Below are 17,695 nucleotides of genomic sequence, written 5' to 3'. Positions count from 1 at the left end.
GAAATATTTCTGGTATGTGCTACGATATTGCAATTATGGAGGCAGGGTAGCAACTGCCATACCATCCTTGGGCAAATAGAAGTATGCCCATTGCCCACAGGTGAAGAACAGGCCCTTGTAACCCACTAGTTGGTGAGGACCACTGATCACTTTTCCCTTCCCGTGATAGTCTTGTTATGTGCGTGCAATTACTTTCACTAACGAAAATTGGTGTAATTTCTTTTGGGGCTGAAATTCCCAGTATTTTGTTTCACCTTTTTTTCAAATTCTATTAGTCCTTCCTCTCCCCTAGCCATTTCCCTTATAGTGCACCCAAATGCTACGCATTTCCTCCATTCTCCTTGTAGCAGCTGTTGTATTGTGCATCTTCCCTCCGGCTGCACTTGTAGCCTAGCGCACCCTGTCTGCATAGGTGGTGTTGCCTTGTCATTCTGGATGCACGATGGTGCAATACGCTGTTGCCTTATCCTAAATCTTGGTACTTTTAGCTCACCTTCCTTTGTCTGTTCTCTGTTTTCCCAACCTGCCCTATCTTTCCACTACATGTCATATTCATGGAAATATACACTATTTCATTTTGCTCTGAGATCAAAAGTACTTTCTATCATAAAGTCAAGCACTGGGCTGGACATTTCCTTATTATGTCTGGTGGCTGTTGATTTCTGATCTCTTCCTCCCCACACTACCTACCTCCTTGAGAAGTCTACGACTGCTCATCCTTGCTATCCTGAGAATCAAGCATCAAAAGGATTGTACTTGGCCCAGTTTTCAGAGCCACAGTAGGTCAGTCCCCAGCATGCTGGTTGCAAAGAACCTCAACCATGACAATTGGGAGGCTCTAGTCCCCATCTGCCTTGTGGCCCCTCGAATAAGATTTAAGAAAGAAGTTTCCATGGCTTAGTCAAGTCACACAATAGTGTTACTATGTGACTTAATGGTCCCCTAAAAAAAAAACCTCAACAAATGTGGATGAATTTGAAAATTAACTTTAAGAATACAAAAGTGACATATAGCGAGGTGAATTAATAAATTACATGGTATATCTCAAGCCGTTCTACCTTATTTGAACAGGAAAGAGGTAGAACAATTGACCTTAAAGACGCATTTAAAAAAGTCTGGATAAGTGCCTTGTCTAAAAGTCGACAAATGGGTCTCATTTAAATGTCACAGCATTCTTTCTCCATCTGTACACCTCAGAGGGCGACATAATAGGAGCACATTTTTTCCTTCCTAATGTTAACAATATGCTGTTTAATGAAATAATGTATATTTACCCCATGGAAATGATACTTTAAAATGTAGACCACCTGGATTACGAAATAAGAAATCGTATTTTGTCTATATAAGCGAGTAGAGCAAATTGATGAATTATAAATTCGGGTGTCCTATTAATTTCCCATTATTTCGGTGGTCTGCTCGGAACATTGCGGGATTCTTTCCTCAGTGGCAGCTTGGAGTTCTGGTCTGGAATGCTGCTATTCGGCCGGCACAATTACTGCGGCAAAATCCAAACTTGGCAAACTTCCAAGGAAAAATAGTTGTTGCCTCATTGATGCAGCTGTAAAAAAGGAAATTACATTTGAATGTCTTGGACACTCTGTTCTTTTTAGCCCTCCAGTAGTTGACCACAACAGAGTTTCCAGCAGTTCCTTGCTTTCCTCTTACATCATGTGGTTGTGGTTATTTTCCAGTGGCACAGTTTATATGGGTTGCCATCATGGCCAAGGTTAGGGAAGTTGGTTAGATTGTGGTGACTGGCGTGGGCGAGTTTGAGCGTCATAGTCCACCTCGAATGAAAAGGTGTTATGGATAGGATTGAAGGTAAACACATCAGTGCTATGCAAATGGAATGCATTGGAATAGTCAAATGGAGAAAGGAAGCAGTGTGGAAATCACTGCAAGGATTGTGGGGAAAGGACCCATCAGTGTAGAGCCGGGGATCCTTTAGCAGGCACGTGATATATTATGAGATACAATGGAAAGAAGCTATGAGGATTAACATCACAGGTGATGTGGAACTCACAGTGAGATGGATGCTCGGTCCTTTTGAAATCTTAGAGGGTTAATTAAAATGTTCTTCAAAAGAACGATAAAAGACTTCTTGAAACGGCCTTACTGGGTTCAGTGCTGCAGTTAGCATCGCATACATTTTAAGTAAACAAAAATTCACAACACATATATGAAATCACTCAAAATGTGATTACTGAACACTATGTCAGTGTGGAAAACTGCACACACTTAATTCCTAACATGGGCTACATCAAAGACTCCTATCATATTTTTAAAATGTGAATGTGGGCGCAGACATAGATCAAAAGGACAGGGAAGAAATCAAGAAATTAAAAGATACTATGGAATTGATGTAATTACCAGGAGCAAATGGCAAATGAGGTTTACATATGGCTTCCTAAAGTTCCTCTATTTTTATGCACAGCTATACTCAAACAATCCAAATAGACAAAAGGAAGGTATGCTTATTCATTTTTGACTTCCTTCTTTTGACATCTTCCTGTATTATGGTACTGATGATGTAATCGGGTAGCACCAAGCAAAAGGACATGAGAGGGAGTGTTGCCTGGGAACCAAATTCCTTTTGACACAAGAGTCAAGCAATAGGCGAAGACACGGAGCAGCAGTTGCCAATTGTGTGAAATGAAATGTGTGTGCGTGCAGACTTGAGATGACTCTCCTCCGTGGGCGTCCCGTGTGGGAAAACACGTACAATTTACAGTACAAATCCCATGCCGTTCTCTGGAGGCCCTTCTGTTTCAATGAGGACTTTTAAGGGAATTTCTCTTTATTTAAAACGTCATGCCAAATATTTCAAAAATAGTTTTGTCTGCCAGGGCACAAAGGTTCTCTACAAACCGAGCGCGGTGATGTGCCCTTTGACAATCATTTTCCATTGGGTTCATAAACAATGTTTTAAAAGGAAACCTTTCAAACTGTAAAAAGACGTGAACAATTTGGAAGCGAATCACGAATAGCATGTTTTCCTCTTGCGGTATCTGTCGGCATGTTGGGTTGTACGTGGCACTAGGTATTCCAGGAGTCATTGTTTCCATACCGGCACAGCTTGCAGACCACTCTTAGGCATCGGATGCGTTGTAAAGAATGCATTATGAATAGAAGGAATACAAGTAGGCGAAGCCGATGCTATGTGCCTAGTGAATAAGATTCTCCCCCAATAGTCTTTGATTGTTTTTGTAGTAACTTCATTATTTTCGTGTAGGTTTTATTACCCAAAGCCCTGTTCAGTTTAAACTTGTTTCCAAGTATTGGGACTAAAGTTACTCATGCTCAGGGCACTCGGTGTGTATGAAGTGCTATTGGTATTTACTCAAGTGCAAATTGAAGATGCACCTAAAATCTCTAATTCCTTGATGCATCATCAATTATTTTACTGAGAAATTATTTCAATGTAATGGCACACAGCAGTGCCCCTCAAAGATCAAATATACTTTACACAGCAGAATGAATGTTACTTGTTGCTCTTGGAGTACTTAGGTTGTTCATTTGTTTGAGGTTTTTTGAAGCGCAATTGTAACCCCCTTGGATGCTTTAGAACAGTCTGAAGTCAAATGTGATTGGCATAAGTGGCAGAACTGTAGCAGCCATATACGTCCAAACACTTGATGAAAGCTGAGGACCTTCATTTTCAGGTTTCGCCTGCCAGCGCGTTTGTTGTGCTTGAGAAATCTATTGTTTTTAATATAAACTTACAAGGGACTTACATCCCGCCTCCTCTCTTTCCTGGCTTCTCATTGGTTCATGTGCATGTCACTTACTTTTCCTCCATTTTTATTAGCTGTAGCATATTTTCCAGCATTTACCAATCCTTGTTCCTCAAAAGCTTCTTTTATCAGTTTCCCGTCGCCAAAATACTGTTAACATCCGCTTTAGTGAAACTATTTGTTAAATAAAGTTTTGCCTCTTTTTGCTTTTAAGTCTTGCAGCAGATTTATACAGGAACTTTTCAATCGGAGAAACTAAGTGATTTGCCCAGAATCACAGGATGTTGTGCCACCGCGACTCAAACCAGGATCTCCAGTTCTCAACTCAGCAGCTCTGGCCACTTACAATGAGTTGACTTGGAGTGGCTGGGAGCACCTTCAATACTTCAGTCTTCATATAGTAACTCCCAAATGGCTATCTCGCCCAGTCATGGAACAACTGCTGCGTAACTCTCTCTTCACCAAGCATTTTACGGACTGGTTGCCCCACACTTGACAATGAGCTGCATTTAACTTGAGCGCACCCAGCCCACCTGGGTTGCATTCTGCAGAAAAATTAAATCACCGTTGCTACAAACTGCTGGCATTTTAATGAGCAGATACCTGGAAACAGCACAGCAAAATGATACTGCGCTTCTTGGAATACGTTTTTGATCTCTACCAGAAGCTGAACCTCCCACACTCTTGTGGATATGCACCCTTTACTGACACACAGCAATCTGCAAAGGGTTGCCAGTCACCCTAGGAAAACATTGGCTTAACACCCTAGCCAGAAGTCCCCTGTATGCATCTTGCGTAGAGAAACCTATGTCCTTCTGCTGAAACACTGCAGTGCCGGAGCACACAGAGCTGCACTGGGTGGGCTCCTGCGCTGTCTACATTCTGCCTTTCAGTGAGGCCAGTCAGGTGCCAGCATCTCTCAGCTGTGCATTTGCACTCCGCTGACAATGTGCTCGCAGGCGCAGGGCTAATAAACCTTTTCATTGTGAAGGCCAAGCACAGAGCTTGCCGAGAAACCGAGTTCACTTCCGTCCCGTCAAATGCCTCTGAAACCCACTGGAAGAGCTACACCAACAGACTTCGGGTTTTTATGCTCGCACCTTCTCCTTTCATATTCGTGTGAAGTCAGCGAGCTGAGCGATTTGTCCAGGTAATTACCAGCAGGGCTGGACTGGCCATAGCGGGCACCAGGCATTTACCCGGTGGGCCGCCAGGGCTGGGGGCTGGTTTGAGGCCCCTGGGGGCCGATTTTTTCACAGGGCCATTTTTGAAGCATAGCTGTAATATTGGCCACTGTAACTAAATCGGCCGTAACCGACCATGGCAAACAGCTCGGCCGCACCCCTAACCCCCTAGGGGTTTTGCCAGGGCTGGTTTTGTTTCCCAGTCCAGCTCTGTTTACCAGGCTTTCAGAGCACACATGGAAGCCAGGCAGGCAACACACTTGTTTGTGTCAGTATCTTTTAAGGGTTCTATGTCAGTATTTCAGTTTTGGGAACTAAGGAGTGCACTGGACGAACTCCTCCAGATTAAACTTATAATGCAGGTTAAATGAGCTGAGTTCTCTGAGTGCTCAACAGTTTAATTTGAATGCACTAATAGTGGCTTTTAGAGAAAGGGAATAGCATTTTGATCTTCATCCAGAGGGCAGAATTTTATTTCAGTGCCATAAATTAAACTGTCTCCACTTTATTGGAGTAATTATGACACTTCATGAAAGCTGACACTCAGAGCGTTAATGTCACTCTTCATACTCTTGCTATCACCCGCATAGTGGTGTAAATACAAGCCTGCTTAACTCTTAAATCAAGACACTAATTTGTTTTGAAGATTGGAATGCTTTTCATTTTTTCAAATTTTTTTTTTTTTAAGGTTTTGCCTGCACAGTACTTGCGCTCTGCTTGTTAGGTTTCGCCTGCACAGTGCTTGCGAAATCTATTGCTTTTAATATAAACTTAAAAGGGACTTACATCCCACCTACTCTCTTTCCTGGCTTCTCATTGGTTCCTATGCGTACCACTTACTTTTCCTCCATTTATATTGACTGTAGCATATTTCCCTGCAATTAACATTGCTTGTTCCTCGACTGCTTCTTATCAGTTTCCCAAAGCTGAAATACTGTTAACATCTGCTTTGGTGGAACGATTTTTTCATAGAGTTTTGCCTCTTTTTCTTTTTACTATTGCAGCATATTTATGTAACAATTTATCACTGGGACAGATTAAGTGATTTGCTTAGAATCACAGGATGTTGCACTGCCGAGACTCGAACCGGGATCCCCACCTATCGAGTCAGCATCTCTGGCCACTGTGCCACATCCTCTCCTCTCCCGTGTTATCTGTCAGGGAGCTCTTTCCTTCTCCCAGACGATGATTGATAAAGACAGCTCTTTATTCATCACATAGGCGGAACCAGTGCATTACCAATGCTTGTTTACATAACTTCTAAGGGCAGTCCGAAGAGCCTTGATGGCACAGGCTTCATCACTCATATGTTTTTTCATCTTGATGGCTGCAGGTGGAGATAGCACAATCTAAAAGGCCATGCATGAACTATTTGGAAAGCTACTCCCCGAGATTAATATGCAATTTTTTTTGACGAGGTAAAACTTTTTAATTGATTGCTAACCTGTGAACTAACATCATTCCAGGTGAGTAATGATATTATCTATGTAGGACGAAAATAAGTTATGCTCTTTCCACGCTTACCTTGGAAACAAGGAGAGGGGCTCAAACAGTCCAAAGAGACAGAGCACCTAAATTGACAAGCAAATAAAAAGATTCCCTTTGGAATAAGCAGCTTTAAATCACTCTATTCAATATCAATACTGTCACTCTCTCTTATGTTTCATACTTGGAACACCTCCATAAGGAATACAGAGAAACAATAAGTTAAGGAAATATACATTTAATAAAAATTTAAGCTAAAAAATCAGTGTCAAATCAATAGATTGAGTATAAACATGTCAGAATCACATAGTTCCCGCTAATCATAAAAAACAAAATCTTCAATACATAAAGCTTACATGGAACAATACATAGTTACGGCAAGAATCAAACACTATACGGAAGGATCATTGATAAGGCAAATCAACTGTGCCTTTGCAAGGTTAATTCGAAAGATTTGTAAACAAGGCGAGAGGCAAAAGGATCTGGCCTCTGTAATTCTTGTCCCAATTTAGAATTTAACAAAGATTTATGCGTCAACGCGTTTCGGTGGGACCAAAGCGATAATGCCACCTTCTTCAGGACTTGGACAAATAATATTCCTTCCTTTTATCTCTTAGGTTCAGTACATATATCTAATAAAACATAAACATTACACAGTTAAAACCAATTATACCGCAGATTTCATATAACAATACTTATATTGTGCAAATCGCTATTTAGCATACCAAAACATTTTACTACTGCATTCTAGAGCCATCTTTTACATATTTAATTACATGTAGGGTGATGTGATATCGCAGAGCAACATATCAACAGAAACATTTATGGGCAAAACAACAATTACATGGTACTTCCATCACTGCTAGCATCACTTCACCACAGACATAGCTTGTAGCTCACAACCCAATAGTGTTGATTATTCATTGTTTTGTTGACGAGGGTTTTAATTTGGTTGATTGAAACTGAGCCCCCATTTCATTAAGAATACCACCTAAAATATATAAGTGGAACCTACTGACATTCACTTCCATAGCCCACACTATATTGACGTACTAATGTATACAAAGCCAATACCTTAATTTGATACTTGATTTCCTAAAATTCAATAGACAAAAAAGCGAAGAGATCCATTGTCAGACAGAGCTAAAATCTGAAATGAAATTCCTTCAGGAAGGCAATTTCCTGTTTTGCCACAAAAGGGTGATGAAACAAATCCTATAAAAAGCATTTTGGAAAAAACGCAAGATGCAACCAACCCACAATAGTGGTAGAAATGCAAGGTAACGTTTCTATTTGGATAATATGGCGCAGGACTGGACAACATTGACATAAATTAGCTATTGAAGCTAAATTGTCTGCAACTGTAAATATGGCATTATGCTTAAAAGCGTTTTTCGAGAAATGATTATCTAATATTGCTGTAAGACATGTACACCTAAAGGGCCCTGATGCCGCAAAAGGGAAGGTTGTGCTATGAAAGACTGCAAATAAATACTAAAGTTCATATGGTAATTAAGATTTGCTCTGGCATATGTTCCGCTGTCTAGGTGTGTCAGCTATATTGGACCTGTCCCTTACCTGAACTGAAGAAAAAGCAGACACAACAAAACAGTTTTAAACTAGAGGGCTTTATGCTTGATGGATGGTCCATAAGAGATATACGCCATAAATGGCTTTAGGGTCCTGGATAGAACACTGCATTTAATTTCACCCCAAAGTGAGAAGGGATGTTATTTTTTAGGCACTTTGGTTAATGGTCTGCATGGTCACAATCAGAAGGGAGTTGCCATAGTGTGTAAATAGAGCCAATCAATTTCAAGCAGTTACAAGAAAAGGTAATCGCTTTCGAATTATTATACCCTAGTAACATTACCCATTTAGATTCCTACCACTACTCAACCATCACATATCAGATGTTAACCATTTGCATTGTTCACATTCTTATATTTAGTGAGCATGAATGAACATGTGTATCCACACTATCACTCATACACATTCCCATTCAATGTTTGGCCTTTCCTTGCACATTGGTGTACTGAGTCAAAAGTAAACAAGTCAATCATACATTTGATTATTTATGCTTTTAATGCAAGAGCTTGGACGTGGGAGACTAAGTACGGCCCCTTCTGATGGGCACATAAAAAGCACCAGTAAGTCAAGTGGGAACTATAAATACTGGAATAAACGTTGAACATGAATCACAGGCAGAGCTGGGACAGAAAGCCTTCTGCATGACTCTGGAGAGGGTGCTTCCCCATCGTAGGTTGATCTCCTGGCAAGTCAATGGAAAGTTACTGTAGTTTTTTTTCATTGCTACCTCAGCGAACATGACAGTCACAGGTGTCAGACATGGTGCTTCCCATTTACATGGACGTCTTGAGACCCTAGAGTTTGGCATTGGAGTCAGAGGGACCTGCAAAGTACACACCACTTTTACAGAAGGAAAGTAGCTACTGCACCCTCAGCCCAGGATGAATTAGACTGGCAGCATTAATCAATTCTTAGGTGTATGTGTACCCATTGTACCCCTTAGGAGGGGTTGCATACCAATTTACTCCTGTGAAAGCCTGTGCAGTCTTCCTTACATGGTTTCTATGCGTCTCTGTCATGCTTAGGGATATGTGATTTTTGAGAGTGAGTGTGTCGCTGACTGAGGATTGATTGGTGAGCCATTCTGTTTAATGTAAACCAAGCTAGTATCTGTTCTGCTGGACATTCCATTTCCCATGTCCTTTCCTAGTTCTTGTAGGGGCTTGGTGGGATGGTGAAGGAACTAACCCTTCTCTCTGCTTAGCTCAGGCTTTCCTTTTGCTGAGTGATGGTCACAGTCTCCTAGTCTGGAGTTAATTAACATTCATCCCTGGTGATGGCAAAGAGATGTACTAAGAGATGTGAAGGAGTTCAACAAGCTGTCCTTGTGCACTGATCATGCAGTAGATATGCTACAGGATTGGAGGGACACTCAGGATTTAAAAGAAGCACAAGAACTGATTGGTTCAGCCTGTCCATCACGGAAAAATAAACATGTGGCTTTATCAGCTAGTGGTCTGATCAATGCTGTACTCCGTTTCTGACCGACCACACACAGTGTGGTTGAGTAAGCAGAGATTCAGGAATATGATCCCTTGGATTATTAATTCTCCTGCCAAACTTAAGAACAGTTTCTAGAATTGGTAAGGTGTCTCAGTCTTAGATAGGCTGTGAACAGAAATTTACCTGACCGACCAAATACACCAGGCTTCAGCTCATCAGGTAGCATTCCAGCAGCAAATGAGCTATCTGTGAGGATTGTAGAGGGGGTTAGTGTTTTGAAGCATACACAAGGAGATTCTAGGTGGGTGCTCAAGGAATGGAGCTTGCTGCACATCAACAGTAAAGAAAATGGGAGCCCTCAGCTTTGCCTTTGCTTGTACAGCACTAGTGGCAGGAATGAATCGTCCTCATGGGAACCCTGCTATTAGAAACTCTAAACTGTGATCAGTGGGTGCTGTCGTACAAACCCCATCCCATATTCTGTTATCTGAGGGTAAATGAATGTAATGCCACCGTTACCTTCTACTATCTCTCACAGTTAGCCTAGTGGCTAATGGAGTAGTGATACTTCAGTAACTGTGCCAAGACACTAGGCATCCCTACCAAGATCCCTGACACCACCAGGGTGGTGTACTTTCCGAGGAAGGGTACATGTAAATATAAAAATTTAAATCCAGTACTTGTATAGCGCACGAATCACCCCCAAAGGGGTCTCAATGCGCTGAGGGCCGTTGGAAAGATTAAGCGAGCTATTGCCCAGAGTCGCATGGTGCTGGGCAGACCCCTGCCGTTGAAGCTGGGGATCGACCCGTGATCCCCAGCGTCCAGCGTCAGTCGCCCTGGCCGTGGCGCTACACCTCTGGGTGGGTGGGCAAGTCCATTGTTTAGGTGGAGGAACAAAGGGTGCACCAGAACCATTTATCTTCATAATCTACAGCTGAGGTGAAATCATTGCAAAACAAGTATTGGTAACAGTGCTCTAGCTTTGAAGAGAAATGCTGTGCGTATTGCAATCTTGAGAGTGTTTAGCATCAATAATCCTGTTTGGAGTCAGTACTCTGGACAAGAGAGTCATAAAGACTTCTGATCTTCACTGTGTTTCTTAGCTTTATATGTAGCATATTTTTCTTGTGTGCATTAAAGTACTTTTGTTTTCTATAGTGAAGCACTGCATGGACATTGGCTTTATTGGCTGGTATTACAGAGTAAGCTTTACTAGAAATGTCTAAAGCACCTCACCTCCTTGAATAAGCATTGGGCTGCTCTGTCTCGCTACCTTAAAGGAGTCAAGTGCTGGAGAGCAGTACTTGGTTATCCAGTTTGGGATCTAGTAGTACTGTGGCCAAAGGATACCAGTGATGAATTACTCCAGCTCTTGCAATTGGAGCCCAGTAACCCTTAACTGCCCCGTTACCCCAGGAAACCAGCCGTCACAGGCAGGATGAGGAAAAACAGGTGATACCGGCTGATCGTGTCTTTCACCAATAAGATGTGTTGTGTGTTTAGCTGTTAAAGACCTGGAACTGAAAGTAGGTGAATGACAATGCTCTAGAGATGACAACGCGTACAATTATCTTGAACCAACAACCAATCAAATGTTTCAATTTTGATTTTTCTCTTTCTCTCCCATTCTATTAGGTACACATTGTTGTGTCTTCAACATCTGTGAAAACGTATGTTGACTGTGGTGAAGTAATGGAGAAGCCAATTAAGGCAGCTGGCAACATTAGCACAGATGGATCTGAAGTACTTGGAAAACTCATGAGAGGGGACAAAAGATCAGCACCGGTAAATATAATTTCTATGTTTCTTTTGTTTATTTCTAGCAATTTTGGTTTCAGTAAATCTGAAAGTAAAATGTGGTTACAAACCAAATGCTACAATTAACCTAACAACCATAAGCCACTCCAATGCCTGGCTCAACCCTTCATGCATAGGGGACGATTAGCACAAGCATTAATGAGTATGGAAAGTAGTACCACAGGATACTCATTGCCTTATTCTTCATGCCTGTTGTCAATTGGTACCAAAACATCCAACTCCCTATTATCAAAATTTTAAGAGGACATTCCTTCTATTTGTACTAATTGTATATGAACATTCCCTGAATATTCCAATTTTAGTTAGTTTAGTGCACTACTTTACGTGCTCCAAAATGCCAATCCAATAGGCATCATAATGTCACAGAACTCATCATCATTAACATCCCTTGTGGTATCATCACATGAAGTCACCACCAGACTGGGCTGCCAAGTAGTGAGAAACAGGGAAACCAACATTGCTCCAGTCGCAAGAGGAGGTGATTAAACCCTCTTGACCCTGGGCACGCAAGGAAGGAGAAAGAGGGAAATATTTTTATGAGCCAGTCCTGGCTGCTATTTTATTATCCTGGAGGGCAGTGAGGGTAATAGCTGCAGGGATTTGTGGTGTTCTAGATTCTGGTCTCAGCTGGAACTGCCTTTTATTTTGCCCACACAGGCCTTTAAAAAAAGTGGCTGACCTGGCAGTAAGAATACCTCATTCTCCAGTCTCAGGAACTTTTGGCACACTAACTTAGAAAACATCCTGTATTTGCATATTTATTCATGGTATCAGCAACGACTACAGTTTCCATTCTAAATGTTAGTTTATGACTACTTTCTGAACTTCACAGTCCAGCTATGCTTTAATTATTTTCTTTCTCAATTTTCCAAATTGACGCTATCTTCTCACTAGGATAGCTGTATTTAAAATTGAAGTTTGAAAGTAAAAGCCCTGTTTCCCTTGACTGATTGATAAGAAGTTTAAAATATCATTCTTATGTGCATTCATATTTGTTTGCAATTATTTCTGTAAAATTTGTCACATGGCAATTTTTTAGCCATCAACAAAATTCTCATTCAATGTAAAGTGAAATACGGCTGCTACTGAATCCTTAAAATACACTCTTTAATTTAGATTGAATAGTTGTCATAAAACCGTTTTATATAAGAACATTGTATAACAAATTGAAGCATGCTTAGATACATTCTTCAAATGCCCAAAAAGATAAATACACTGCAATTCAAAGACTTATTGAAACAATAACTACAAAAGGGAATTCTTCAAAACAAGATGCATTCATAACTGGAATATCACTACTAAATATATATCACTAAAGGTCTGGCCCCAATTTTTGAAAAATATGTCTCTTTATGCAACTTTTTTGTCACTCTGTAAATGACAAAACCTTGTCACTTCTTCTTGTAATTTATCTATCTTCCTGAAATGTTGTTCACCCTTATCTGTCCCAATCAAAACTTGAGTGAATGCAGGGATTTTAATAAACTATGAAAAAAATAATATTTAAAACACTTGCTTTACCTATAACTCTACTCAATTTGTGTACTCTGTTCTGGACTACTGGAATTTCATTAAATAAATTGACGAGGTGGTGCTATCTTATCACATTTCTCAATGTGATAGATATTGTCATTATGTGCAACCAAATATCGGTGTTAGGCAGAGCCGCTGGAATTTTGAGATTCCACAGCCACTAAATTTTCAGCATAGTTATGGATTTGCCACAATTGCCACATAATTATTCATCTGCTGCTTAAACTGCAGATTAAAAAAAGGTGTTCAAACAGATCAAAAGTTACTAAAACATGGCCATGTGTGTTCACGTGCATTGGAAGGCCCATGGCAAAGTTAAGTGGTCATCTTTTGGTTGCTTTTTTGTATTTAGTTGTAAAAGTGGTACTAAGAAGGTGAAATCCTTGAACAGACAGCATTACCATGTGTAAACATGACAAAATAGTGTAGTAATAGTGTCAAAAATGTGATGCATTATGCTGCATAGTTCACAGACACATAGGCTCGAAGTAACTTATCTGAAAAACAATTCTGAAAGCCTGGTTTTACCCAGAGCTCTAATAAGGTTGTTCTTCTGCGGGTTTTCTGAAAACTTGATAAGGAGAAAGAACAGATAGGTGAGAGGCAAATCTACGATTTGAATTAAAAATCTCATGGGATCATTTAAAGACGTGTTTGTTGTTAGGTTGGGCAACCTAACTTTTAAAACCAATGTACTCAGGTATATCCTGCAGATGTGGAGAACTATCCTCTTTGTGTCAGGCCTTTACCAACATGCCTACAGTGTTAAATGTGTTGTTCTTATAACATGATGCTTGATTACAATTCTTTGGTTCCTTTATCCCACAGTTCCAGCTCCAGATGTTCGACATTGTGTGTACTGTTGGCTGGACCAGCCGAGACAAATGCTGTGACATTCCTTCTATGGTAAGTGCAACGTTCTTTGACTGCGCTATTCAGTCATTTTAATATTTAGGTATATAAAGGGATATTTCCCATATTTAGATTCTCTATCATGTTGGTGTGCATGTCATAAGATGTTAAATGAGATGGAAGGCCTGAGAACAAAAACAATAATTCCGTTAAAGAGTAGCAAATGTCCAAGCCACACCCTTCTTTGCAAAATCCATTAAATTCAACATCTGAAAGGCATGTGGAGACAATCAAACTTAATCCTATAAAAAAAGTGGAGAAAAAAGCAAAGTTCTGTCATTCTTGATCTGGTAGTTACACCTGACTAAAAATGGAGAACAAAAAATCTAGGGCTGTGGTAGATTGTTGTGACCATTCATTGGTATCCTTATGAATCCTTAAAAGACAGAAATTCACTCATTGTGTATGAGGAAACCTATGGGAGACAACAACAGGATGTAACTGTGCACAGTAAATTAAAGGAACTGATGATGAAGTTCAAAAATGCATATATGTTTCAAGAGAAATCATTAATCAGTGTTGTGGAAGGCCAGGGTAAAGAGAAAGGCAGGAAAATTAAACAATATGCAGTCCCGTAGTTTGTTTGATGATGAGAGAATCGGACACAAGTAAAGTCTAAATTTTGGTTGGGTAAATCAGTGCAGAAGGTGCATCAATCGGAGAACGGCATGAGACTCACAGTGGTATTTGACCGCAGTATTCTGCATGTGCATTCTTGAGCGGCCGTGCCCACCTTAATGAACTTGATCTAGGCCACCACAGGGGTGAACCCCATTCAAGTCAAGGGTTCACAAAAATTGGGAGGCAAATGATACTACAAGCAAGTATAGTTCGGACACAATATTAGTTTTGTTCATATTGCATTGTTTGGTCATATCCTTACTAAGTGAAGTGACTATATGCACTTAATAAGACATTTTTTGAGCATTATACAAATGATTTATAACTGGTTTAGTCAAACCTATTAGGAGAATGTTGCATTAATTTTGACCAATAGCAATTCCTCTGGCCAAACCTGTAATTCAAATTTTCATATAGACTCATATTTTACCCCCAAAAAGGTAGTATCTGAAACAACTTTTGCAGGGAAACAATTTAAACTGAACATACCGTTTTTCAATGTGAGTGAACTATTCTCACGAATGTCCTCTCATTTTAACTTGCTGAACTCAGAAAGCAGAATGTGGTGTTAAAACAGCTTAGGGCAACCACTGAATGGAGCAGTATTGGTGTTTTCGTGTGTGGTTGTACTTTTCAGTATTCCTTGGAGACTCAAAATGAGAACCTGAGTGTTTTAAGAACCTCTATTTCTGGAGCAAGAGGAATTGTCTCTACCTCATGTGGTTAAAGGCTGATTTACAAATTGTGTGAGAAGCACACAGGAGAATTCTGTCCTAAAACTAATCCGAATAATGGGACAAGACCCCCCTCCTAGCTCAAAATTATGATTCAATGCCTGAGCTCACATTTTCCTCACCAATTAATGCACACACTAACTTTTAACGGATAACACTAATGATAGCTGTCTCATTCCACACGTCGAGCCCATGTATCAGGAGTAGAGCAGAAGGGTATTTGAGCTAGTCCACTAAAATTATAGCAACAGTGTATTTATGCCCCCTAAGAAAACAAATTGCAGATAAACCAAAATTCAGATTTCGAGACTTTCCCTAAGTATGAAAGATAACAATATCCTACAAATTTCAGGATTTCTTTATGGGCTCCAAAGTCAAAATCAAACCCTTTTCCATCTTGTTCAATTCCTTCTGTGGAGTGAGGTTTTACTAGTTCCTGAAAATGACCCTCAATTACAATCCCTCTGTTACTGAAATGTTGCAGTTCCTGAAAGTTCTCTGTGGCAAGTTTATATAAGAAAACATGAAAGCAAGGACATAAGGTGCAAGGGCACATGCCTTGGAATTAGCTGAGCCAATTCACTGTGAGCATCACACAGCCAAGAGTGCTCCTAAAAGAATCCCAAAACAAAACTGCTAGACAAAGCCTCCCTGTTAGATTTGGGGGTCTCTAGTTGGCACAGGTAGGTACTTGTGACAAAAAGGGACCCTCTCATCTAGTCAGGATAAGGGGATTACACTTCTAAAATAACCCCTGCTCACCCCTTCATAGCTTGGCACGACCAGAAGGGCTTTACTTCAGAAGCATTGTAAGTTAGGCAGTTGTGACCACATACAGTAACCCAGTGCCAGCACTACAAATGGACACCATACAGGTTTTATATAAAAAATAAGTAGACTTTATATGGAGTTACCACATGACCATTAACGACAAAAATACACACTATGATTACTTTAAGATGGAAGATTTAACCTTGGTTCAGTTCAGTTCTTAGATGCGACACTCTGCGTCAATGTACCTTAAGTTGCGTTGCGCTTCCACAACAAGCAATGTCGCAGCGATGGGAAATGCGGCAAAGTTCAGATACTAAGAAAAAAAGATGTGAAGATCTTCCAGATGCGACACGCTTCTCGGGGATGCGAGAAGTTCTTGGTTCGATGCGTTGACTGCAGCGGCGACACCCTTACGATGCGACGACAACAGCTCCAGCGACGATGCTCTTCTCCCACGATGCGTGAAGCTTTCGCTCGATGCGACAACTACAGCGGCGACATCCAAGATGCGATGGTAACATCTCCGATGGCGCCGCCAGGGATGCGAGGTGCTCTTGGTCGATGCGGTGCAATGCGACAACTACATCTGCGACACCCTCCTTCGGAGTTGCGACTGCAGCAGCAGCGACGGCGACACGCTTCCTCTTCGTTGAGGCACGCTTCTCTCCGATGCGGTGCAGTGCGACAGTTCCAGCAGCGACACCCTCCTTCGAGTTGCGATGGCAGGCACAGCGACTCGCTTCTTCTCGTTGAGTCGCTCTTCCAGCTCCTTGCGACACGAAGTCCCTCAGAAGGCCCAAAACAGCAGCAGGCACTTCCAAAGAACTCTGGGGAGCTGGGGGGTGAAGTCTGTTGTCCCTGAAACTTCTGTCAAGGGTCCAGAGACCTGGTAGGTGTTTGTATGGTCACTGCTTATTAAGTCAGTGTGTACCAAAAAATGTGTAAAAAATAAAAATTTCTTTTTAGAGTCCCCTCACTCACCGGGGTTGCCCCACGGTGACATGCTTCATCATTGGGGCCATCCCAGTTCTCTACGAAAAGGGGCGTGCTGCGACAAGGCGACTACGCTGGAGCACTGGTTTTGTGAGATGACTATGTGTGGTGCATGTGTAGTGATGATGGAGTGGGTGTGGAATTAAAAATACCGTGCTAGTGGGCCTCAACAATTTATTTTGCTCCTAGTGTGGTATAAAAAATTAAAAAGGGGTAACACTGTATTCCAACTTTTACTGAGTTAGATCAGTGTCAAGGTCAACATGTTTCAAGCTCCCCCAAGCTTTTCTTCAGGACCATACAGGGTCCAGCCCTGTATTGCCACTCCTGTTTTTCAAATGAAAAAGTATTGCTAAAAAATACTTATTTACAATAAACGCTGTTGCTAATAAACATGCGTGTTGTTATACATACGTTTTGTATTTCACTTCGATTTATAAAAGAGTGTATGATTACACCCCATGGTCTTAGGCAAGGGCAGGAACGCCTCGTGGAAACATTGTTCCTATCGGCAGACCCGCTCGGTACTACCTGGTGCTTCCTCACCCGACCGCATACACAGTGCTCCAGCGTAGTCGCCTTGTCGCAGCACGCCCCTTTTCGTAGAGAACTGGGATGGCCCCAATGATGAAGCATGTCACCGTGGGGCAACCCCGGTGAGTGAGGGGACTCTAAAAAGAAATTTTTCTTTTTTACACATTTTTTGGTACACACTGACTTAATAAGCAGTGACCATACAAACACCTACCAGGTCTCTGGACCCTTGACATAGGGTTCCTGTATTTCGTACACAGACTGGAGGCCGACCTGGTCTGGTTTAACCTCCTTCTCCCTCCTTTTTTGTTTATGTCCCTGAAACTTCAGCAGGAGG

At 41.2% G+C, this 17,695-nt stretch overlaps 1 protein-coding gene across 2 annotated transcripts in view; it reads left to right on the top strand.

The window, feature by feature from the left end:
- COL12A1 (collagen type XII alpha 1 chain) overlaps positions 1-17,695 on the top strand; it is a 358,581-nt gene that overhangs the window by 293,539 nt on the left and 47,347 nt on the right. For both annotated transcript variants that reach the window (XM_086926511.1, XM_086926512.1), the window contains 2 exons: positions 11,075-11,224; positions 13,619-13,696. In XM_086926511.1, the coding sequence (XP_086782637.1) occupies positions 11,075-11,224; positions 13,619-13,696 (228 nt within the window). The remainder of the gene's footprint in view (positions 1-11,074; positions 11,225-13,618; positions 13,697-17,695) is intronic.

Source organism: Lissotriton vulgaris, chromosome 6 (assembly GCF_964263255.1).
Source record: "Lissotriton vulgaris chromosome 6, aLisVul1.2, whole genome shotgun sequence".
In the NCBI taxonomy this organism is placed as follows: Eukaryota; Metazoa; Chordata; class Amphibia; order Caudata; family Salamandridae; genus Lissotriton; species Lissotriton vulgaris.
Note: the sequence above shows the minus strand (reverse complement) of the source record. Positions and strands in the feature narration are given on the sequence as shown.